Genomic DNA, 25,751 nt, shown 5'->3' with positions numbered 1-25,751 from the left:
TGCTTGCTGTATTGCATTTTGTTTGGATGCTTTCGGTCATTTAGTTGCAGACAGTGAGTGTAGTGGCTGGCAGATACTTCGGAGGAACTTGGAACAGAGTGTATTCTTTGCGAAGCAAAATTTACATTTCTTTCTGAATTTCTTTTCCTTTCAGTCATAATTAGCTCTGTCAGACTAAAGTCACTTAAGTTTCCTTGGAGCCTCCTGTCCTCTGACTCCTGCAATAAGTGGGTGCCGTATTCGCGTTAGATAAATAGGTCAAAATGATTTACTTCATGATGGAGAACTAATCTGCTTGTTAAAGCTGTTAGTTGGTCAAACAGTGTCATACAGTATTGTTCTGGCAGAGACTGCTGGCAGACGCCAGTCCTTGTGTCTCTTTCTTTGGAGTGATACGCTAAGGATGAACTTTGTTTGTAGCTTAGGAAAGCAGACAGTCATCTTGGCTGTCTTTGCAAAGCCCTCAGAATTTGTAGTTTCTGGAAGATACGTGGTGGGTGTTATCTAGAAATCCTGGCTGAATACAATGCGGAGCCCCCGGTCCCCGAGCCGTGTGGCACTGCAAAACCTATTATTACTGCGATACTCTCTATCAGCCTCATTAGGGATGATGAATGAATGGTCACCGCTGAAGCATTTTTTTCCTGTTCTGAAAAGCCCCCCTGACAATGGTTGCTGCCTGTGTATATGCCCAGGGTAAACTCATCAGCTAAACCACGGCTACAGCAGTACTGGCCTTTAAACAACACGGCATCATCTGAGCTATCTGCTTAAATCCCTTTTGAAGGGGCTCTGTGTTTTCCTTCCCTTCCCCTGCGGGATCGCTGCCCTGCTCCCTTGCATCCTGCGAAGGCACACGTGAAAGAAATGCGCTTGTTTATCGCTGTCCCGTTCCTACGTGATGGAAGGCTGTCCGTGGGCCTTCCCGAGGCTGAACGAGTGGGTCTGACTACACAGCGTTCACATCAGACCTCGGTGCCCCAAGCCTGAAGATGGAGCCCCACCAGTGGACTGTTACCCACGCGTCGCCTTCCTCTGATACCATCGTCTCGAGCGTGCCTGAGGCCGTGCCTGCAGGGCTTATGCTGGCAGGCCTGGCCTCGACACCGGTGTCAGCAGGCCCGATGGGCCTGGGTGGCATCATAGGCTCGCTGTCGTACTGGCTGGGGTGAGTCTCCACAGCACCTGCTTCCTTGTGAGCACCGTGCCCGCTAATGGTTCTGAGTGAGCCTCTACAAACGAGCATTTACCGGGGCCAGCAGCCAAGCACATAGCCTGGCACGATGCTGCGGTGGCTAAAGGAACCCCACGTTCCCGCTGAGGCGTGCCGAACGGGAGGTGCAGCCTCGGCAAAGCCTCCAGAGATCATGTTCCTGCCTCTTGGGTTAGCCGTGTAGGCGCTACGCTTGTCATGGGCAGATGGCTTCTTCTCTTCTGAATCCACGAGAAAGCAAGCTTTAAGATACTTTTCAAACAGCAATACGTCAGCTTTCTTTTGGTTTAAAAAGTTGTCGCTCAGATTTTTTTTGGAGAGGAGCAGGGGGTGGAGGACAAAGAGGGACTGTTTTTCCTCCATTGGAACCAGCTGTGGGTTGCTCGGCTTTTGTGCGTTTGGATGGGCATTCTGAATTGAAATCCAAACTGGAACCAGCAGTTAATATTACAAACAAGCGGCACAATTTGACTAAACAAGCTTTCAGACGAGCACAACTAGGCTTTGATGCTGAAGAGTGGGATTTTCGTAACTGCGGAAGTAATCTGAGAACATGCTTGCACCCAAAGCCAGTAGGGCTTTGCTTTTTTTTTTTTTTTTTTTTTGCTCGAAGATGATTATGGTGATGATTCAGACTTTTGTTGGTCTCAGCAGAAGAGTGGCTTGCATATGTAAGTTGATTTAACAACTGTGAATCTCTAAGTGAGTTACTCTCCATTTTGAGGAAAAACTTATCTACAGAAAAGTCTCAGTTTTCTTTAATTGTTTTTGTTTGTTTTCTCTGTGGTTTCTTGCCCTGGTATTGACTGACTTCGCAAATGAGAACTTCCATGAGGTCCTAGTCACAGCCTGCCTTGTTTGTGGATTTAAGGATATGGTTCCTTGCTTTCGGGAATGAGTTAGCATGATGTAGAGCTTCAGCTGGTGAACAGTAGATTACTAGCACTAAACAATATAAGCTATGGAAAGAAGTGTACCAGAAGGATGATTTAAACTACACAGTTTAACTGTCTGATTACTTTTAGATGCCTAAAAAAAATGATTGGAGAATCTAATTGTTTCCTCCTGCTCTTAATAGCATACTTGGTTTCTGATATCAGCAATAAGGCTAACTGAAGTCTTTTCCGCAATCATGTCCTTACTTAAATACATTAAGTTATTTTAAATAAAACATTTTCAATTATCTTATGCCACCCCCCTCCTTTTTTTAACAGTCACTTACGAAGCTTCAGGAATAAAAACTGGTGCAGTGACAGAAGATTTAAACCTGTAAAAACTCGTTTAAAATAAGAACTTCCCTCATCCTACATGGATACCAGGAAATTCTGGGGGCATGTAGAGGGAGTGTAATTTGCTAATAGCAGTCTGTGCACTCGCATACCACACTTCTTTAAAGGTCTTGTGGTTGGGATCCCAGTGGTATTGATAGAAAACGTGTAAAGAATTTTTATTAAGGTTGTTTGAATAGCTGAGTAATTTCTTTTGAAAGCAGTAGGGTGAACACTTCTGCTTCAAAGAATAGTTCTGCGGATGCCCAAGATGATGGTAGTGAATGATGGAGCTTCAAAGCTAAATCCTGCAAATCCTCTGGGATGGAAACTTGAAAGGAAGCATATCCTTTAAATATTAAGGTGGCACATGTGAGCATACCTATTGTCAAGCAGGGTGGTGTCTTGGTAGCCACGGTTTTATTCTAATGGGAGGACTTAAAAGGGTTTTTGTAGACTTGAAGGCACTCATATATGGCTGTATTTCTCGTAGAAAGAGATGTATACCACGACCAAATGTCAAACTAGAGCGTTGGGCTGTGAAGATGTGTGAAAGCAGACACTTTGTTGTTTTCTCTTACAGTTTGGGGCAGAGTTCAGAAGGTTCTCCCTGGACCGCTACAAGCCGGGAAAGTTTGAAGACTTCTATAAACTAATTCTTCACATTCATCACATAGCCAACCTGGAAGTGATGATCGGATATGCTGATGTGCATGGAGACCTCCTCCCTATTAACAACGATGACAACTTCTTCAAGGCCGTTTCAAGTGCTCATCCGCTGCTCAGGGTTTTTATACAAAGGCAAGGTAAGACGCAGTTTTCATTTCAGCGCCTTGACCGTTGGTGGGACAAGGTGAAGAGCGGATCTGTGGCCCTTGTATAAAGGCTGAGACGACGCAAGAGGAATGTGGGACCCCTTCCACTCTTCTTCTCAGGGTCACAGGCTGTTCTTTCACACACCTCAGTACAACATGCAGAAATGACGTGACTTCAGGGCCAGTAGAGGTCCGGCATTGCTGCCCGTAAGGCATTTGAGGGATAGCATGCTGCTTGTCACCGTGAGACCCTTCTTTTCCTAGGGGAATGTGCCTTGTGCTGCCCGTGCTCTGTCATCACCCGAGCATGCCAACCGCACTGCTCTGCCTGTTGGAGGGAGCTGTGAGGAGGGAGGGGATCCTAGTTTGTACTACTAGTTCATATTTAGAAATACTATCTATCGATCTATCCATTATAATCAGTGTCATATCTAAATGATTCATGGCTGTATAGTATATCAATGCACACAGATATGTAGTTATTTAAAAATAATAATAATAATGTCACAAATGGGTTCTTGTTTCACTCTGACCTGGCACGCAAACAGATGATGATTTCTCCTCTGTCCTTAAATAAAGAAGTGCTGATTCTTCCCTTTTTGAAATCATCAACCAAGTGTTGGGCAGAGTTGCCTGAATGTCAAGGTGACTTCAGATTTAAGTGGCTGTGTTGTTCTTGTCAAGCCTTTATTGCAGATATCTGGAAGTATACCCTACCTTCCCCCTAAAGGCTCTGTCTGACAGTTGCTTCAGACAAGGGTTGCTTTTTATAATGAGTTGTCTTCCTGCAAAACTCCTTAAATCCCAGAGGAACCCAGCACTGTGTTAACACTGCCTCCGCAGTGTTTTCAGTCATGTAGTGATTTATAGCACAGGGTTTGGAATTAAAATCTGGTCAGTAGCAGAGTCAGAAATGAGACTTGATCTATGGCTTTGAACAGTCATGTAGCTTTTTGGGGCTGGGCTCTTTGCTCTGTGGGTTTTTGTATTGATGAGGATTTAGCAAGAGGCTCCAGCCTGCTCCCTGATGTGAGCTTGTATAGCGTGTGGTTTGATTCTGTGTCATCAGATACAGACAGAGCTGTGTGGCCCTCCCCATCCAGAACATGTTGTTTGCCTCCTTCTTTTGGATGAAAATAAATGCTTGAGGGGGCAGTGGAGAAGTGGATCCAGACCAGTTTCTTTTGTTTGTGTGTGTGTCAGAGGAGTGGGAACGTCTGTGAAAGAGGACTTGGGTTGTTAGCTCTCCTTTCTGGTGCAGGAAACGCCGGGTTGGATGACAAGTCCTATTACATCTCCTTCCTGCAACGCCTGTTAGGGCTTGTGAGTGTTCATGGTGGGTCAGGTCATGAGAAATTGCTTGCATGACTGTCATGCCTGCATCAGTTCAAGTTTATTCATGTGTCTCTGGATCAGTCCTGTTCCAAACGCAGCAGTCCGTGCTCCGAGCAGACCACTAGAAGCCTTGAATATCCCTAGTGGCACTGGGAGAGGATTTGCCACCGAACTGCTGGTCACACAAATAAGAGAATACTGTTGGCTACATGTGGGAAAGATGCTCCCTCCTCTTCTTCAGCAGGAAATTGTATGCTAGTCAGGGAGGTTTCTAGCTTGTAACCTTAATGGAAAAGTGCAGTGTTTCATTCCTTAAAAATCTTTTCTTTTACTTGCTGTTCAGTGGAAGGAATCATGGTCACACAAAAGGAAGCTCGCATACAAGGGAAGACCAGTCCGTGCCTCCCCACACGTGGCAATGCCTGAAAGCTTTCCCAACACGTGTTCTCTCGTGCTGCCTCTAAAGCTGAAGGGAACAGTGAATTCTGGCCTGTCCCTTTGACTAATGGCACCTTTAACATGGGACTCTTGTGGCTAATGCTTGAGACTCGTGCTTGTGGATGCTTCCAAACCACCTCATACATTTTCTTTTATGAGAACAGACTTTGAGAAATCATTCCCTTCCAAAATAGCAGGAGTTCCTGAAATCTTGTTTGTCTCTTCCTCCTTTGCTCCATCATAACCCTCCCATGCGCACACATGCAGTTTTCCCTTTCTTCAGACTGAGGTGCTGGAGCAACGCTGGTCCTTCTGCTGGAGAACAAGGTGACCAGCCCCTTTCCCAGCAAGCAGGAAACCATTGTGCCACCCTGGGGAATGTGGTGTGTCCGCTGTGCTTCGGCTCACACCCTAAACGCGGGCTGCGGAGGCGGGAAATTAAGTTGACAGGGATGCCAGTAAAATATGAGACCGGTCCCCTGACTTTAATGGAGACTGCAGAGCATGGGCTGTACAGCTTGTTGGGTCGTGGATCGCTGTTCTTCGGCAGGAGAAGTCCTGGGAGGTGACTGCCAGAGGTTGTTCCCGCAGTGCTGTTGAGTAGGGAGGAAACTGGGCAGAAGTACGTAGACGTGGAACAACTGAGTAGTTGAAGTTCAGGTCTTTTTCTAGCCGAGCGGACTGTTTATCAACTGCGTGATTAGTCATTTTGTCTGTTTTCACAGTTTATAGCTGGGTTATCCTTTCTCTTGTGAAGTGGGTTATATAACGATGATAAACCAGCTTAACTGTTTGTTACCAGAGGGACAAAACTGGTGACAATAATCAAGCAACAATTTGCTAGTTTGATTTTTGTTTGCCTTTTTTTTTTTTCTTTTAAATCTGAGCTTAGTCTTGCACTTAAATTCAAAAGCACTTCCCTCATTTGTCCTGAGGCTAGCTATGTGCGTGCCAGGCTGGTGTCCAGGTATGGGATAGCTGTTTTAGTCTATGTCCTCGTTTTTTTTTCCCCACACCTGAGCCCCAACATTTTCAGGATCACAGTAGCTGTTCTCTCTTCAGGCAGGGAAATGTCAGTGCTTATAAGCCAGCCTTTTTATTAAGAACTGGATTGCCGTTCCCAGTGTGCCTGTTACAATTACTGCAGATGCTTTTTGGGGTCTTGAGGTCTCTAGGACATCTGACGGTTACATTTGAGTACACTCAGCTGTGTCAAGTTTTTATAGCTCGTAGTGATCCATCTGCTGAAAATATGTGTTGCTCTTCCTTCCCCCTCCCCTCCAACACCAAATTACAATGCAGATAAAAATCCTAATTAGACAACCAGGCTATAAAAAGAAAAACAAGCCAGTTTTCTTTTGACTTGCTTTCCCAGGCTACAGTATGGGCTGTGTCCTCAGCTGTTGTAAACTGATGTGGCTCTTGACTTCATTAGCACAATAGCGATTTATATCAGCTGATGCTTCCAGCCCAAGAATTTACTCACTTGGCTGTGACTGATGTCAAACATATCCAGAACCCGACATGGAAGATGCCTACTGGTGGGGAAAGGACGGATGTACCAACGACCTTAGAACAATGCAAGGAATTATGGATGTGTTTGACTTACTCCACAATAACTGAACTCTTGTACTCTAGCCAAGACCTGCATGAAGGAAAGGCTTATCTGTTGATGCAGTTCTTCATCATTTTTCAAGACTTCATTTGTTCTTTGTCTGTTTTAAACTGTAGCTCTTGAGAGATGCAGTATTGTGAATACAGCAGAAATTAAAAAAAAAAGTGTAAGCTGTGAATTCAAGTAGAAACAAAGAACTAAAAAACCCAAATGGGTCAGTATTACATACTGTGACTGCGTTGCATTTTTCCTTGTATGATTAAATGGAATGACATTACTATCGAATCTTGTTTTAATGCCTGTCTCCTAGAGGCAGAGTGTGTTCAAACCAGGCTGTTTTGGAGGCTCTGAAACAGAACGGAGTGACCAACAGCAGAAGTATAATGACTCCCTCGCCATAAACCTGCCCGAAGCGACTCCTCAGACTTTGCAAGCAGGGCATCAGGATTTAAGTGAAGGTCTACGAGACAACAGTTTCCAAGGTTTCCCCTCTTTTGCTCAAATTATCTGCTATGGTGTGTTTAACCTAGTAAGGTTAGGAACTCTGGGAGTAGTAGGATTGTGTGTAGGGACTGAGATTGTGCTTGTGGCTGTTGCATGAGTACAGCTGCTGATAGTCTGAATCATCAGGTGTATTACTATAGTTCTTAAGCAACTTCCATAAACACAACAGTAAACTACGGATGTTGGGGAGCCGAAAACAGAATCTAGATCAAATTCACACTCTTTCCATTAATACAATGAATTTTAAAGCTTCCTAAAGGTTTGAATGGTTACATAAGTATCCTACAGGTAGGGGACGGGTGAAGTGCTGGAGTGTCAGATGCTGGATCTGTATTTCTGCATGTTTTCGAGTATCAGGCTTCCTACAGGAACATAAAAGAAAAAAAAAAAGCCTTAAGAAGCTGAAGAGCATTCTGACAGAGCAACTAAACCTAAAACACTCTATAAAGCTAACCAGAACAAGGCCTAACATAATAATTTAGTTAATGCCACAAATGAACTACAGCTGTTAATTGAGGTGGCCTGAAGCTAGAGAAGGCTGATGTCTTGTAGTACCTTTATTGTCTTGTATTTTGCAGTCTGGAAAACTGATAGTGTGTAAAAAGCCATTAAGTACCATCTTCAGAGACTCGCTATTTGGTGTCTGTTCTTCTGTAGTTATATTTTAATAGCCTATTACTGTAACAGTAAACCAGCACATTGAACACCAGACCTTGCTTTTCTCCTTGAGTGGTTAGCGCTGCTGTCTACCATCAGTTCTCACTTAAAGCTCAGTCCAAAATCAACAGGGAGAAATGTGCGTTTACCAGGCTGGCTTTTGGATCTGGCCTTGAATATGGCTTGTTTTAATGAGTTTGGAAGAAGCTAATTTTCCTCAGCAGCATGCAGTGACTATAAGGTGTTTAAACTGCTGTACCATGCAACAAAGTTTCTTCTTTATGTGCAGAAGCAGATAAATAGCTCTGCAGTTTTTTTTACCTGGCAAAGTTCTGTTCTGCTTGAGGTACCAACATCTGTGCTTAGCTTTCTCGTTTTATAAAATCATAGCAATCACAGTGAGTTTTAAAACAAAAATGTGCTAATGGGAATCGTGCCCGGGTCTGACTGAAAAACTGATGGTGGGTTGTTTTATTGTCTTTCATACTCTGAGCAGATAATCCTCAGGAATGGTGGTTGGCTGTCTAACCACATGTGTTAAACATGAGAACTGGCTTTGAGGCAGCAACTAAAATTAAACCTATTTTCAGCTATCTAAAACGCTTAACTCTCGGCTTAGACTTCCAGAGGAAAAGTTGAAGTCTTTCACATCTTTTTGGTTCTTCAGTAACCTTCCTGTTTATTTTACAGCACAGGCGTTAACTTTATCACCTCAAAAGGCTGTCCTTCTGAACAAGAGCAGGGTGATTTTACTGCTCTCAGAGGCACCTGATATATTAAATAATAAAGCAGGTAGCAGCACATGTTGAGGGGAATCCTGAACTGCTTCTGTTCTTGCTCCTGGTTGGGCTGTGCAGATTTTCAAAATGTTCTTTTACAAATCCGAGGGAATAAAATTAAAGCTAAGGGTGCAGAGAAGGTGACTTGAGACTTACATGTTCTTGTAGAGGAGGAGGGAGGAGAAGCCACTGCTCTGGCACTTGGTGTAGTTCATTGATGCAGTAGAAGACGCAGCTCAGCTGCTCTCCAGACTGTCCTAGGGCTACCACCATGGCTCCTCTGCCCTGGCATGGGTGTGATCCAGTGTCTGAGCTCTCTGAGAGAGCTCTTTGGCAGAAAACCAGTTGTTCTTGTGAGGCATCAGCACGGGATGGGCAGGACAACTGATTGATGTTGCCATGAAGCCTCAGCTTCCTGGGAGGAAGCAGTTTGCTTGCAGACTTTGGAAACAGGCAAGGCTCCTGCATTGAAGAAGGAGGAAAAGGCATCTTGCCTTAGCTTTGACGAGATTAGGGAATGGTGGTAGATTTCATGCTACTATAATAGGAATTGCTGCTAGGCTTAAATCCTTTCATGATTTTTCTCAGAAACATCTCTGTGTTTGAGCTGGAGGGGTCTTTGAATGCTTGTTAAGCCAAGTAATCTTTGTCCCACTCGAGTCCTTTGATATCTGAAGATAAGTAAAATGCAGCTGTTTGTTTCACTGAAGTCTGGCAACAAATTACTGTAGCTCCATTGCCCCACCTTTCATGTGCAAATGATGAGACTGGGTAATCTTTCAACTACTTTATTAAGCATCTTTGAAAACATTACGTTTTATCTGGCTTGTCAGACATAAACACAAAACAGCCTTGGATTTTGTCTTTGGCAGGGGTAGTAATACCTGGTCGCTGAGCAGAGCCAGCACAAGGCTGCTTCTCTCCTTCTTGAAAACTCATTTTTTAGAGCATGCGGATATTTGGTTTTCATCTGCAGTTATTTTAATTGCAGCCAGAAGAGTTTGTAGGCAAGAATTATAGGTGATAGGCGAGGAGAGCACGTGGAAATAGTGTTGCCTGCAAATTGGGTTTCTAGAGTAAATCTGAAACTGTTGTTTTACAGTAGTTTTCACTGGGCACTGTATGAATGTTAGTAGCTGCACCATACGCTAGGGATGGAGCAAAAGCCTTGCGAAAATGCTGCTGCGCTCTAATTGGCAGAAAAAACTTGTGGTACTTCTGTATTAAAGCTACATGGGGCTTGCATTTAGTTGCAAAGTTTAGTAACTTAATAATGAAAACATTAATAAATAAAAATTATACTATAACTGCTACAGCTGATTGCATTTAAATTCCATTTAGCTGGCACTGGCACCACAAGCTCAGCTGAATTTAGACTAGAGGAACTAATTTACGGGGGAAGCTCATGCAGCTTTTAATAAGAGACTCTACTCAACTCCATGCTTGGCTTTCACTGGTGAGCCACGTGAGAACAAGTAAATAACCATTCTTTTCTTTCATTCCTCACTCCCGTGTGTTGTCTTACAGTTGTAGATTGCTGCTGTGACGGTGCTTAGAAAAACAAGTCAGAAGGACTCCCCCAGTTATTCCCAATTATGTCTACATAAAGACAGTCTCCAATAAAATTTTTATCTTGTTTGTACTGTTATAATCTTATTTTCTTCTTTGGTCTGGCCCTTTTAATTTAAGATAGTGAAGCTGCTCTAACAGGTGGCTTGACCATACAAAAACAGTGGAGAGGAAGGTTTGACAAACGATCCTCTCCCGCTAAGGTCTCTGCGAGGGAATTTTCCACTATTTATATTTCCCTACCTTAGCAGTCAAAATACAAGATTCTGTTTCCTGCACATGGCTCAGGTTTTTTCCTGTGCTGCCTAGCTGTCATTTCCGTTCTTAAATGATGGAAACAAGTACAGCGTGCAGATAATAATGAAAGGCACTTGACAATCTCCTCTTGACACATGTTGTGGATTTCACCTGGAGAGACCTCACACGCTCAAAGTCACTTTCATGTGGCGAGGGAGGATAGATAGCACAATAAAAAGGCATATGTTAACTCAAGATTCAGGCCTTTGGGAATAGGCTTTCTGTTGAATTTCTTAAGTACTCTAAAGGGCTTCTGACAACTTAATGGGTGTACTCTTGCACGGAAAGCAAGTGTGCAATGTTGGATGCTTCTGCTAGCTGTTCGTAGTTAAGTTAGTTTTTTCAATGCCTACTAACTGAAAATATAACTCTAAAAACCTTAAAAATGTATGCTTTTTAAAAGTGAAAGCTCCTCTTTCGTCTTCTCGCTGCCTGTGTTGTTAGGGGTGCACTTCCCAAATGTGACTGTCGGCTTTAATAATACTGCACAAGAACTCAGGATATTCAGTTCCAAGAGGGAAGGCGGTGTGGGGACGGTTGAAAGACCTCTTTCTTGAGCCTGTCCCTAATGAAGATCTGTTTGAATCTTATTTTTTCCTCTGTGCTATGTTTAGAGTAGCAAAGAATCCTGTGGGAATATTGAGGAAACTATTAACCTAGAAAACTTCACTGTTGTTCTTGCTCTTCAGTCCCCTGCTATATACTGACACTAAGTAACCTCTAAAAACTTCATATGAACAACTTCCACACCACTCGTCTCCTCCTCCTTTCTCCCTCCTTCATTTTCCAGTATTTCTTCTGTCTCTCTGGTTTCTCCCCCTTACTGTTTTTTTTTTTCTTTCTTTCAGCTCTCTGCTTTCTGCTCCTTGTCTTAGTTTTGAATTGTTCTGCAAGGCCAGTGTGTTTGTTGGGCAAAAACACACAGGTGCTGGTGCCTGGTATTCCAAGCGTTAGAAGAAAGCTGGGAGAGTGTTAATAGCAGTGGAGTGGCAGTGACAGAGCAGGTAAGGAAATAAGAATTAGTGAGGAAAAACTGCCTGCAGTCAGGATCTTAAGTGAATTTATTGTCTGTTTGGATTAGAAATAATAGAGAAGTTGGGGATTTAAAAATAAGCAGCGTGAAACTTTGAAGGAGAACACTTATCTATGTTTATTTCACTAACGAAGAAGAAATACTGTAGTGCCTGGTCACTGTGGAAGTTGGAGAGTTGGGATCCAGCAGAGTCGGTGGAAGGCAGTGTCCCAGCACAAAGAAGTCATGAAAAGTCTCTCCTAGCCTCCAGCAGCAGTGGGCTCTGAGACTGAGTTTCTGCTGCCTCCTCCACTGCAGGTGACCGCAGCTGTTTCTGTTGAAGTGGAGGTACCAGCTGAGGATTTGAGAAGGCTTAAACCTGTTTTAGTCCTCCACAGGTACCAGGGAGGTGTGATAAGAGGAGGTCTGTCACTTCTGACATCTGGTTGAACACTGATGACAACCGGTCTGTTCGCTTTGTTAGCCTGGGTAATGCCTTACTGCTTTGTTTTCATTCTGCCAGGCAATCTGGTACTTTTAGTGTGTATCCAGCAGATGCAGTGGTTTTATTTACAGAATAATGTCATCTTCAAGTCTTTGTGTACTCACTACAGTCTAGTTTTAAATGCAGTTGGCATGAGTGAAGGGGAGAAAAAAACACACTCTTGACCAGAAAGCCATGGAGTTTCAGAAAGAATTCCCTCCAAACTGTAAGAATCTGAATGAATGCTCTATAATAGATCCTACAAGTCCAGGGGGTTGGGTGTCTTCTTTGCTTGCAACAAAGAAAAACGAAAGAGTTCCCAAAGCTTACATTTTATGAAACTGCAAAAATTCTAACATATCTTTTTTTTTCCTCTCTAAAGGATATCTGTAACACACTTGAAGTACAATATGGAGCTAAGTATATATATTATATATATATATATATATTAGCTGAGACAGAGTATCAACAGGAGATGTGACAGTTTTCTTGTGCCTGCATTACTTTTTGCTCACTTAAAAGTGCACTGGGAACTTGTGTAATGTAATCATTGATTTTCTGTACTCACTTCTGGCTGAGTATTAGAGATGATAGGGTAGCTTACAAGGAACCGACTTAACACGCATCAAGCTCTTGGGACATGCCCTCTCCTCAAGCTTGAATCATCTTTACAGCTACAGAAGACCTCTTTATGGTGTATTTGACCTATGCCTCTCACGAAATGTGAGATTCTCGTTTCCAGTGTTAAACTAGCTTGGATCCTACAGTGCTGTGGTTGAAAGGCTGCTTCTTCATCCGTTAGGTTGCTTCACGAGGGAGTTACTTTTCCATGTGGGTAACCACACCATGTCTTCTTTTATCGGGCTGTTGTACCTCAAAGGTTGTGTCCTAAGGGTTGCCCCTAGATAATAACGGAGGCGCAAAGAGTGCTGATGACCTGCTAGTGAGCTTTACATTTGCAAGGGTAACTGAGCTAATTCTGGTCATGATTTCCATTAGGTCTGCCTAACACCTCTTCTTGTGTAAATAGGACAAGCCTAGAGGCACGTCAGATTCTTCTTTGTTTTAGTTGACTTTAGTAGTGGTGTGGCTGGTGCCTTTGTGACCTCTTCAAGGTATCTGTCCTTGCACTGGGCCATCATGATGAAAAACAGGAAACTTTGTGTTTAGCTTCACTCTTCTGTTCAGGTCTCCTGTCTTTTGCTGTTGAAAGCAAAGGTGCTGGTGAGAGTATTGCAAAATTTCCCCTTCCCCTTTTTTTGGCTGATTTCAAAAAACAGAGAGGGCTTCAAAGGTTATGTGACAGCATTACCTGGCAGCTCTTGTCAAACCGTAGTGTTTGGGACCTTAACTTTTCTTGCATTAAACCTGTCTTCAGGTTGTTCTGAGGGCTCCCAGCCTGTCCCCTAGAAGAGCACTGCCCTGTGCTATATTTTGCTTTACTCAGGATTTACTTCGTCCTTCCCAGATCTATTTGACTCCCTTCTACTGGTTACAGGGATCTGTTACTGGCATGCTCCATTTGGAATGGAACTTCAAGCAACTTGTATGTTGAAGGCCTTGCATGCTGTCTTCACTGTACCTCAGAGGTATCCGATGTGTACGTGTAAGCTGCTGTTTTGGTAGCTCTCAGACATTGCTTTGCACTCACAAGATCTATGCCATTTCTTGGGGCAGAATGTACTGAATTGGAGTCTCCCCACATGACATAGCAATGGAGTAAGGAGAGGAGGGAAGAGCAGCGTGTCTTTTAACATCCCTTAAAGCATGGACGTTTTTGGAAGAGGATGTGTTAGGCAGCTAGTTCAGAGCCCGGGGGGAAGAGCAAGAAAGTTATTGACAACATATGACCTTAGGAAAAACAAACAAAAACAAAAGCACCCAAAACGTACCCTCTTGTTCTTTCCTACCGTGCCATCGCATATGTCCTCCTGCCACACACACATTTGAATCACTTGACAGGGGACAGACATGCCGTGTAATAAAGAGATGCAGGAACTGGGGCATTATCCAGGTTCTGTGCTCGAGGCTGTCGCCATACATCGCTGCGCGCTGATCTCTGTGCTGCAGAGCACTCCGAGGTGGGGGGGTGGAATGGGGGTGGTATTGAAGCTCATCTCAGGCTTGCCATGTCATCCAGAGGGGGATGGAGAGCAGAGGGGGAGCACTGAGAGAAGCCTTGGCTGGCTATCCGTTGTGGCTTAGCATATGCTGCTGTGGGCAAAGAGGTTTGGCCGTGCCCCAAAACCCATGTCCCCTCCCTGAAACGTTCCCAGAAGCAGCTGGCCACAGGAGCCAGCTCATGGGCTGCAGATCACAGGAAACAGCTTGCTGCAACAGACGTGTCTTCCTTTGCTCAGATGACCCTCAGCAAGGGTATGTGTCACCTGCATCATCGCTGGGAAGCGTGTAGTGTTGGCAAGCAGCAGGAGGGATGTTGCTGGTGTGCACAAAAACCTGTCTGACAGTGGGCTTCCACCAGCATTGAACCCCAGACAACGCAGAGATGGCATTTGAGCATCCCTGCAACTAATTTGCAAGTCCTACCTCTGGATGCCTGGAGTAAAGCTGTGCAGCAATATCTTCCTGAGTGTGTGGGTTGGGATTTTTGTTTGTGTTGTCTTTTGTTTGCTTGTTTGTTCCCAGTGCTGTACCTCAGTCGGTAAGTGGTGGCTGTGTCCCACACCCTTCTTCTCACGAGTTGCATCCCGAATTCCCAGAGCCGTGTTGCATCATGAGGAAGTACCGGGGCTGCAGTGCGGTGTGGGTGCCTTTCTGCCCTGATGAGTGTCACACGGTGTGTGGGTAGCACGCTCCGGAGTCCTGTTGGTCTGGTTTGTGGGTGTGTGTGCTTATCTTGGAGGATCAGAGTTACTAGCTCCATCTGTCTTCAGAAATGTTATTGTGTCTGTCTCAGCCTTTCCATCAGTTCCATGTGGACGTCCCAAGAGAGCTGAAAGAGGTGTGAGGAAGGTGCTTCTGTGTGTGCATTGGCAGCAACAGGGAGAAAATTTTCCTTGCTCACTTAAACCCGGTTAGCTACCTTGCTCGCTAGCACTTGCCAAATGGTACGCTGCCGTGGTGGCTCTCTTGCAACGGGTATGGGCTAAGCAGTTCTGGCAAACCAGGTGTCCCTGCCTCAGAGACCTCCTGGCATGACAAATGCTGCCTGCGTTGGCAATGGGTGCTGCTGGAGAGCTGCTTGTGCATAGAAATAGCAAGGGGGAAGTTACATCCCTGCTGAGGAGGACTCACTGCGGCAGGGATAGAGGTATTTCTAGACGTGTGGAGACTCCTAGATCCACAGATTCATCTGTAGGGTGCCCAGTGGCTCTGGCACGACCTCAGATCCCTTTCACATGGCCAGGCTGTGTCAGCTTATGCAGCCCCGTGTGCCTTGCGGAGCTGAGCATGTTCGTGCTCTGTGCCGTGTGGCGGTGAAGTCTGTTACTCAGATTTTGCTTCCTGTGTTCTTGCTGAGACATGGTACCTGACTCAGAGCGGTTGTACTGTTTCAGGGAAAAACATAGGATTTGCTTATGATGCTAGCTTTGACACTGCCCAGAATGTCATGGATATTGTTCCATGCAGCGAAGGAATCCCTCTCCTCTTCAACATGGTGCCGGTCTACAGTGCATGCAGATAGCCCTGGGAGCGAGTCCAATGTACAGGTGCCAGAAGTGGCACGCTTGGTTCAGAGCAGCAGGGATGAAGAGTTCAGGAGGTCTTGTCACCATGCAACTGTTTGTATTCACCCACTCTGCACTTGGCTGCTTCCTTAGTTTACAGGTGGAAATCTAATGGTTATGGGACTGTGCTTTTCATAACACTGAGGCTTCTTCCAGACCTTACCTACCCACAAGCAGACAGTTTAAAAAAAAATAAAAAAGAAGAGGAAGAGAGAATGCACGGGAAATGACAAATATCTATAGGAGAGATGGGGAGAGAACTGACAAAATAGCAAAATCTCTCACACTTTTAAAAAGGAGCTCAGTAAGGACTCGAGTTCCAAATTCACATGCTCTTTGTAATCTAGCTTCCTAGATCGTTTGCCACAATACGTTTTTATATGGTTAAAACACGAATAATTTTAAAACAAAGGTGTGACTCTGATGATTACCAAGTTACCAGCTCATACAAGTGGTGTGTGTGCCTGCCACTGGTGGCACAGTCACTGCCACTAGCCGCTCCTTCGTAGCGTGGTCACCTCTGTGATAATGCATGCCAGCTTTTGCAACATGCAGAATTCTGCCTTCCCAACAGCCTGAGGCAGGTAGACTTTATTTTTCTTTCTTTTTTTCCCCCTATTTTCTCTTTTATGGTGGGCAAGTTACATGCCTAACTTCTTATCATCCCACTGAAAGGTAGGTGAACAACTTTTGCACTGGCCTGATAAACTTTTTTTTTTGTGATATTTTTGGGGTCTTAAAGACACTTCAGATCCAATGAGTCTCCTTATCCGTTAAAATTGTGGTGCCAGGTTCAATTCAAACCCTATAAAAACCCGAAGGAGCAAAATAGTTCTGACAGCTTTATTTAGAGGATTCTGAATCCTCATTTATGAAGGCAGTTGTGTGACAGCTCAGAGGATTTGACCTGACCATTGCAAGATATATTCTGTGCAAGCTCCTCTAAAGAGCACTTGCCCAGTGGATGTGTAAACTGGAAGCTGGTAAACAGCTTCTTTTCTTCAGACATAATGTGGTTGTCTGTGTTTTCAAGGCAAAAGATGGTGTTTTAAGGGAAGTCTGCAACCACAGCTGTCTTTCTCATGGTCATCTCTGTGTGCATCTCTCTAGAAATGCTGAATATGCTACCTTGTGCAGGAAATTTAAATACAGATTTATAGGAAGAAAAGGAGTAATATTTTGACTCTGGAAACTAGATTTCTGCCTTCTTTAATAGAGAAATATGCACAAGAAGTCTAGGGTAAATGCATTACCCCCTGTTGCTCTGTGGGGTAAAATTGGAGAGAAATGTCACTGTCCATAGCCATTCAGTAAGTTTTTCAGCCAGTCCCTCTCTGAAGTGAAGAACTTTAATTTTAAATGGTCTTCATTCATTTAAAAACACAACAAACAAAAAAAAAACCACGCAAGCTTTTTTGCACGTTCACTAGCTTCTGCTGGGAGGTGTTGTGTCCAGCTGTATTATCTCAGCAGAAGATGTGTAGACAACTCCAGTACTAGCATGACATACTTAAAAAAGTCAAAGAAAAGCTGATTTTCTGCCAGCCATGTCATGATTTAGGTAAAGAGAGGAGCTAAGTTCTGTGTGTGTTGTCTTACGTACCTTTATTTGTGTGGCAGGTGAGATACCAGCACCTCAAATAACAACCGTGGTCTTAAGCAAGCATTTCATAATGAAGTCACTTGACTCATCAACTAGTGGGAACAGCAGCCTAGATCCACTTTACTTGCAGGGAAAGGGCTCCCTGGGAGAGACTTTACAAAGGCTTAACAAAATTCTCTGGATTTTCACTAGTCTGCATTTTCTCCAGTGGCTGGGATGTAATGTGCTAGTGAATTGGTTAAATCTGGGGCTTGAGGTCCTCTCCTAAAGTGCTCTGTGCAGCTCTGTGGTCCTTCCTCAGAAAGGAGAGAGAGACCTTATGTTGGAGTGTTGCCACCGTGTCTGCTGAATCACGACCATGGAAACCGCTGAAGGGGGTCTGTGCTAAATAACAGGTGTTGTATGCCAATGGTTATTTTTGGTGGTTTCAATTACAGTCCTCCTTTCTCCAACGACCGCACTGGTGTTTGTGTAAGTGGATGCTGAATTGCAACAGCGGAGCCGCTGAGTACCTAAGCCAAATCCGAAAAAGAGTGGACACGTTTGCAGCAATGTGCCTGTTCTTCTCTGCTATTCCAGCCCGTGACCCTGAACCTCTTCCTTGTATAAACATGGATGTAAGCAGTCAGGATATTTTTGTTTAGGAGCAACATCAGGAGGTTTAACTGGGAAGAGGCAGCACAGAGGATGGAGCAGTGGTTAGGCTTTTGAGTCTTTGTCTCAGTGGGAAAGTATGAATGCGTTTAATACTGTATTTGCACTCTTGACTGGCAGGGACCCAGCCCTGACCACAGCGCCTGCTGATGCTGCAGGGATTGCTTTGGCATTTAGCATCTGGACGAAGAAAAGGCACTTTGGGGAGCTTATTAGTAGGCTGAGAAGAGCAACCGTGACTTTTTTTTTTGCATCCTTTCACTCTTATCCTTTTTTTCCCCTCCCCTTTCAGCAAACTCAATGTTTAGACGTCTTGTGAATGAATGGCGGAAAGTCTTTGACTTCTGTTTTGAGGGGAAGCCAGGAGTGACTAACATTCCATAATCTGATTTTATTGCACATTCTTGTCTTGGATATGTTTTCTCTTTCCCTCAACCAAAAGAAGAAAACAATTCCTGATGCAAGTGGTTTCTAAGCTCTGTCTTCCTGTAGCTCCACATGTGGCTTTCTGTATCCATTTGGGAACTGACTTTGCGTATTGTTTAGTTTTCATGCAAAAGATCTTTCTCCAAATTCTGACTTGAATAAAAGCAGGAGGGAGTTCAGATTCTCAAGTCCATGATGCCAGCTGTGGCAGACAGCAGATAAATGCTGTTCCGCTTGGTACGTTCATTAGCATTCTAGAAATACCTGACTTGTCTGTTTCCTGATTAGGAGGTCTCTAGACAAATGCTTGTGTTTTTCCTTTTTTTTTTTTCCCTTTTTTTTTTTTTTCACAGGAAACAAAGTGTTCAGAACTTCTCTGGAAAAAATTAGGGATGCCTTTCCATCTACATAACTGTGGCATTCTTTCATTTGCACGTGTTGCTGGCCCCTGTTTGGTGGGGACCTCTGTGCATGCTGGTAGAGCATTTGGCACAGAAACAAAGCGCCCTAGCTCCCTCCCTGCACCCCCAGCAACTCTCATTTCTGCCTCTTCCTTCAATCGGCAGATGTAGGAGATGGGTTTGACAGGAGTTGAGTTGAAAATGGTTTCAAGGGGGGGCTAGTCTCATGAAACTTGATCAAAGCCTGCTGTTATCACTGAAATACGGGTGTTGTTATTGATGCTTGGTTGTAGCTCGTGAAGTCTTAGGTGCTTGTACAGTTTCATTTTGTAGGCAGATGGCTTTTAGGTAAAATAATGACTTCTCAGTGTGCTCTCCTGAAGTGAAACACCGCTTCCTTCCTTCCCCCCCACCCCACCAAAGTAAAGCTTTAAGTCTTCAGTGACCAGGAGTGTTCGATTCCACCGAAGACAAAATGTATCCTGTTTGTTTAATAAATAATCAGCTGGCTTTGATTTTTTTGGCTTAATTTAGTCCGAGTGCTTGGGGGCGGATAGATGGGAATGCAGCCTTGGGGGTGGAGACTTTCAAGGAAAAATTCAAGGAGTAGAAAATTAAAGTAGCAGAGGATATATCCTTCAGCCAGGCTCTGGGAGACAGCATTGTGGCACGTGTTGTTGCTCATAGCTTCAAAAAAAAAAACAGTGATTCTCGAGAAACTATAATGTAGTAACATGCTCCCAGTTAGGTAAAGCTTCACTTGCTTTATTTAGCTCTGGCAATGCCGTACGCTTTTATTCGCAAAGGCCTTGTTTCTAGAGCCTGTGGTTGACTGCTGATGTGGGCCTGCAAGCCTTCTAGTTCTCCCAGTTACCAAGGAAAATCTTAGACCTGAAAACCCAAGCGGAGTATCTGTGGGTCTAGCTGCACAGATACTGGTACAGGCAATTGCATTTTGGCTCCCTCTGTGCTCTCTTGGCAGGACATGAACCACTTTTGCTCCAGAAGCCACATAGTTGTGTTAGCACGGTGCCAAGCTCAGATTCCTGTGCCTGGTGTCTGGAGCAGGGTGGGCGCGTCTGCAGTGGATGGGATAGCCCTGGGCCTTGGTGCTCCAGGGGTAAGCTAACAGAGCTCTGTGTGTGTGTATAAATATTTTATATATGTATATATATATATTTTTTTTCCTATGCTATGCCCTTTTTTGGGGGAAGAGGCGGAAGAGGGGAATTACACAGGGCTAGCATCAGATACTCACAGATACTATAAGCAGGTACTCACTGCGTACTACACCTAAATTTCTTTGGCATATGTACTATGAATGGTTCTTTAGCGGTATTATTACAGATATCTGTGCACCACACGGGGTCTTCAGGTGACAGCTAGCAAATGCATGCCCTCCAGGGTCACTTTTCTGACCACCTGGGGACAATGGTACAGGTAGTTGCCATCAGCCTTGAGACATGCCAGAAGAGCATCAGCGACTGGGGTGAAGGAGGGAGGAGGTGAAATGCCAGTGTGTTGAGGTAAAACTCCCTCTGAAAAGGAAGAAAACTTATTTGCTGAAGCTTTTCTTAGACCCCAGTTTTCTACAGCAGTTCTTTGCTTGGAAATGTCTTGTGCTTCGTTGTTGCACTAAAGCTCATAAGCCTTTGAATTACAGTATGCATGCTAATAAGAATTTATTGTTTTTGTGCCCTTGAAATGAACAAAAACACTCCCACTCAGTATTAGCAGTCAGAAGGAAAGCACACAGTTCCCCTTGTGCCTTGCTCTCCCCTTTCCCAGCCACCCTCCCGTGCTGTGAGGGCTTGCTGCAGATCTGCTATGTTGTAGTTTGTGCCAGAAGCATGGTCCCTGCCTGCCTTCACACTGCCAAAGGTGGGCTTATGGCAAACTGGGGAGGATGTGCGTGTGGGAAGGAGAAGGTGTATGGGTCTGTTAAGCTGAGACTGCAAATAAAAGTCTCGGGAGTGTTTTGACTAATGCTTGCAGCTCTTAGAGGCACATAAAAGCGGAGGGGGGGGAAGGGGGAGGAATCTGCATTCTCTGCCAAAGCTTCCCACAAGTTGCATCCCTTTTTGAAAGGGAGTTTGCAATGAAGGGCCAAAGTGTGCTTTTAGACCCTGAGACCTAGCAAAGCACCCAGCTTTTCTTCTTCTGTGGCCCTGCACAGCAATGTAAGGCGATAAGGCCTGCTTTTGGGGGGCGGCTGGGCAGCCATGTCCCCTCACGCTCCACCAGGAAGAGGCCTCGGCTGGACCCCTCGTGCCAGCGTCCTCGCCATGGCTCCTGCTCTCCAGGCTGTCCCCTTGGTGGTGGACATCTCCGTGTGGTGTCCTCTTCCTCCTTTACCTCTGAGCCCCTGTATTGAGGGGCAGGCCACTGCTGTGAAAGCTGCTGCTCGGGTCAGTAGTTTGGTCCCGCGTTGTCGCTGACAGACCTAGAGAACATCTTGGAAAAAAGCGCTGCAAAGACTGACGTGGTGGGGTGCATTCATCAATAAAATCAGCACGCGGGCGTCTGAAAAGCAATCTGGCAGAGGGGGAGCCTCTGTTCAATGTGTTGTGTCCTTTTGTGGCTGCTGACGCTTTGTCTCAGGAAAGAGAGGCTTGGAAAAGTCCAGAGGTGAGCAGTGAGAGGAAGAGGCTTATGAAACTTTTCCTTTGGATTTTCCTCATATTAAATGGACAAATTGAGGCAGGAAGAAAGGTCTGACGCTGTTGCAGGGTATAACTGCTGGGAGTTGTTAGGTACGTCTGTCCTTGTGCCTTGGTTCGGGTCAGGAGGGCACTTGTGAAGTGTCAGAGCACGCAAGCCGGATTCCTTCTGCATAAAACCAGGAGCTGCTTACCTAAAGCCCACCCGATGTGCCGTGGCAGGAGACCAGGCCTCGTCTGAAGCAAAAACCTTGCCAGCTTTAGCTCTGGCTGTCGGCACCCTCAGTACCGTTGCCTTACGGAGAGCCCTGATGGGTTGGCCCACCTGGGGCCAGCTCCAGCGTGGTGGTGCAGCCGGACAGACTGCCCCGGCCAGAGGCTGTGATGGCAAACCTCAGCCCTCCATGGCTGCAGGCACAGCATGCTTTCCAGTGGAGATGTGTGGCAGACCTTTACGCTCTCTGACAGCAGGTTTGGTGATACATGTTATGTATATGTATTCTTAAACAGCTGCCTTTCACGCTGTCATGGAAAGTTGCCAGGGGCCCTTTTCTCATCATCTCGCTGCTCTCCCTTCTGGGAGATAATTGGTTTGTGTCTCACTGTGGAGAATTGCACTAAATGGTCTCTCGAGGTCCATGCATATCCAACTCCTATACAAGTGGTATGTGGCAGGTTTCCTCAGCTGCTGTGTGCTCCCACAGAGTTACTTAGAAATGCGTGCACACCTTTCACAGTAAGTGTATGCTTTTGCTGCAATCTTAGAACGTTTTGCCCAGATTTAAGTGGTTTGAAAGGCGTGTAAGAGAAAATTAAATGTGAAGTGGGGGAGGGGGGTGGGAAAGAGGCTTGCTTTTTTCCAGACACGGGTAAGAGAGGGGGTAGTGTGAGAAAGATTGGAGCCACCAGAAGCAAAATGCTAGCTTTCCTCATGGGCAGTGCTTCCTTTATGTCAGTGAGGTGCAGGAGGAGTTAGTGTGGTACATCCGTTGTATGCTGAAGTTTGTCAGTTTCAGTCTGACCAAATTTCTTACCTGTATGCGAGCAGGTGAAGCAAAATAACAAGTCAGCTTCTTTCTCCTCTATTCAGTCCCACTGGCAATTTTTGTTCCAAAACAGCCCAGTTTAGATAAACAGCAGAGCTCCCATGGTGAAGTCTGCTGTGTTCTTGGAAACGGATCTCCTGACCCTTTGCCCTCCATGTGTCTGGGTGACTTTGTTTTCAAACACGCTTGATCTAAGTACGTGTGTTATTCTGGCCCTCTGAAGTCCAAATGTACTGTTTGCTTCATGTAGCAAATGAATGGCAAGTTGGAAAATGCAAGTAAACTTGTGCAATGCTGTTGCCCTTAGATGATGAACTCCCAGGAACAGTTCCCAACACCAACTGTGTAAGTATTTGCTTGCTGTTAAAGCTGCAACCGCAAAGCTGTAAATCCCTTTTTTCCCCCCTTTTTTTAGGAGATGGGAAGAAAGGAGAGTGTATTACTTCCTCTCTTCCCCACCCACCCTTGTTTGAAATTTCCGAAGATGGGAGAGGAGGGAGCGTTTTTGACTTATGTGAATAGTCAATACGAAAACCTTATCCAAATTAGGGGTGCAGTGTCGTAAATGGTTCTCATCTCTCATACACTCATAAGACTGCGTGCTTGGCTTTCTTGGCAAGCTCGGGAAGCAATTCTGACTATTAACCAGCCATTAATTATCTGTGTCCGTGTGGCTGGGATGCGCAGGCATTCCTGACGTAGGAGAGAGCAATGCGTTACAGGCTGGCCGGCCGTCTTGTTCTGCAGCTCCAAGGCGCATGTGTGTCCGCGCTCCTGCAGCCCTTGGGCACATTGGCGATGTGGCGCAGTCGCACAGCTCGGTGACATGTTTTTCCACAGGGCTCTCCCATTACTGAATCCCTAACTTGTGTTCTTTATCTCACCTCTCCCTAGGGGTCTTGCTGCTTGCAGTGGTTGTTGGCCGTCCTCTCCTCCATTCAGGCACTGTGAAGTAGCTGACTGGGAGAAAAGCCTCTGTCTTTGGTGGCTAGACTGGTTTTTGCGCTGGCGATGACTTCATCTTTTGACTATGCAATGTGTCTGAGACTAGGTCTGCTGGAGACACACCTGAGTAACTTTGGTTGTAGAGATTATTAAAGAAAAATGCTCCCCCTCTAGTTATAATAAAACTTCTGCCATCCATTTCCTGAGTCCTAGCACAAAGGTAGTCTCCGAGTGAACTATCATGTTACACTTGTTTTTTTTTTTTAAATTGATTTTTCCTTTGTTGTTTGACCTGCACTCTATGCCAGCGTTGCTGGACCAAGTTAAGTTCAGAAGACCTAGTTTTGCTGCCTGTATTTCAGGGAAGGAAATCATATGCTACTCTGTCCTAGAAAAGGAAATCCTCCCTGGATCGAAGCATGAATACTTATTTCATTTTAACATGGCACATTTTAGCAGGAAAGGGCTGGAGTGCCTTGAACCTGCTTGGTTTTAGACTTTAGTTGTCCCGCCCAGTTTGCATTAACTTCTTAAAATGTTTTCTGCTGGAGTTCAGTCATGTTGGAAGCTCCCATTCCCCTCCTTGATCTTTGTATTTAAATCAGCTATTGTACAGTTTAAGGAATTCACATCAGACTCTCAATTTACTTTAGGAAGCAGAAGAGACCTCAACAACATGTGAATCTCTGGGTTAAGGATTAAATTAATCCTAAATTAAGGTTACTTTGCATTACAACCTTGTGGCCATCTGCATTGGGTTTTATAGCAGATGCTTCTACCCCTCCTTTGAAGGAAGTATTTCCTGGCTGTCGCCTCCATCTTCAAGCCTGTGAGATCTGGCATCAGACATTGTTTGTGTTCATCTATGGGGATGGAAAGGGAAAGGTGTGGAGCTCATCCTGCTTAGCAGCATCTCTGTTTCTGCTCCTGAGCCAGATGTTTTTGCATGTGGCCTTGGGTGCAAAATCATGTTTCAGCAGGTTGGATGGAAGGATTAGTGAGAACCAGCTGTTGGCAGGAAGGCTTCTTACTGTCAGTGTCGTGGCGTGAAATCGATTGGATAAGTACAGCTCTCATGTCTTACCAGGGGACTTTTAAAAACTCTGCTAATCACTGTGGGAAATCTAGAATCAAATACTTTTTTTTTTTCTTTTTTTCTTTTTCTTCCCTAAACTGAGGCTATAATCCCAGGGAGTTTTGGTTTTGTTTTTGATGACTGCCAAATAGGATAAGTAAGAATGTTGCCCTAAACAATGCAGTGGGCTCTGTCCTGGTGTGTCTTGACCAGGGCTAACTAAAGTTTGCTCATTCGGACCCTGAAATTAAATTGCAATCTTGCTGCGGAGAAATCAAGCACCTCACGGACAGGAAGATTTTTCAGGAGCCTGAGATGTCCCCAGGAAACTGCTTACGGTTAGAAAACTTACCTTCCTTGCTCACTCACCTGGTATATGCCAGCTTTTACCCCAGGTGTTGTGGGGTGGCTGCTGGCACACGTGAGGAGTTCTGCCTTTCTCACGTCTGATAAAAATCAGCATGGCAGCGTGTTGCAGAACTCTTGACCTTAGCTAGCAGGCAACACGACTGCGATTCATTCTTCACTGGCAAGTTTTCTCAAGATAAGACATTAAAGGACTTTGAAGATCGCTTTTCAGATGCCATTTCAATAGAGCAGGTAATGGTCGTTTGTCTGGGTGCTTCTCGAGTACAAATCTGGCGGCGCGCTTTCCAGGGTAACTTGTTAAGTTGTGCATGCTCTATAAGCAAAATATTTTTATATGCTGCACAGGAGTAAAATGAGCTAGAACAGGCTGATGCCAGGCTATGACTATGGCAGAGGCAGTGACTAAGGTGGAAAAGGAATGGGTCATTACCGTGTGGGCTCTCTTTAAAAGAGCATATTTTTTTTAAAAGTTCTCGCATTGTGCACACTGTGGTGTTTATCTTGGTTTGCAGTTATCAGTGATTTTCTTCTTAGATAAGTGACCAGTAGCTGAGCTGTCGGGCAAATGAGTTCATGTGTGCACGGCCCAGGCCGAGCACCTAAAAGAAAACCAAAAACACAAACCTAGGGCTGAATGTTCTGGGGCTGCTGCATTTCAAAACTGCCATAAAACAATCGCAGTGGGGCTTTTCCTTTCCAAAATATCAAGACAATAGAAAAAATTCTTCTAAAGAAAGAACAAATGGAGGAGGAAGGCTCTAATTGCCCTTTAAAAACAAAATCCCTATCTTGCTGAGCTGCTTCTGGTCCAAACTTAAAACATGAGATTAATCTTTGAAGCAAAGCAAGAATCTCCAAGTGGTTTTCCTCCCTCCACCCAACACGTGCCTGGGTTTC

The 25,751-nt window shown here is 44.9% G+C and overlaps 1 protein-coding gene across 1 annotated transcript in view; it reads left to right on the top strand.

The window, feature by feature from the left end:
- PARD6G (par-6 family cell polarity regulator gamma) overlaps positions 1-25,751 on the top strand; it is a 60,993-nt gene that overhangs the window by 7,042 nt on the left and 28,200 nt on the right. Inside the window, exon 2 of the mRNA XM_048073542.2 lies at positions 3,065-3,287. Within this exon, the coding sequence (XP_047929499.1) occupies positions 3,065-3,287 (223 nt within the window). The remainder of the gene's footprint in view (positions 1-3,064; positions 3,288-25,751) is intronic.

Source organism: Anser cygnoides, chromosome 2 (assembly GCF_040182565.1).
Source record: "Anser cygnoides isolate HZ-2024a breed goose chromosome 2, Taihu_goose_T2T_genome, whole genome shotgun sequence".
In the NCBI taxonomy this organism is placed as follows: Eukaryota; Metazoa; Chordata; class Aves; order Anseriformes; family Anatidae; genus Anser; species Anser cygnoides.
The sequence above is the reverse complement of the archived record's forward strand: the minus strand, read 5'-3'. Positions and strand labels throughout refer to the sequence as shown.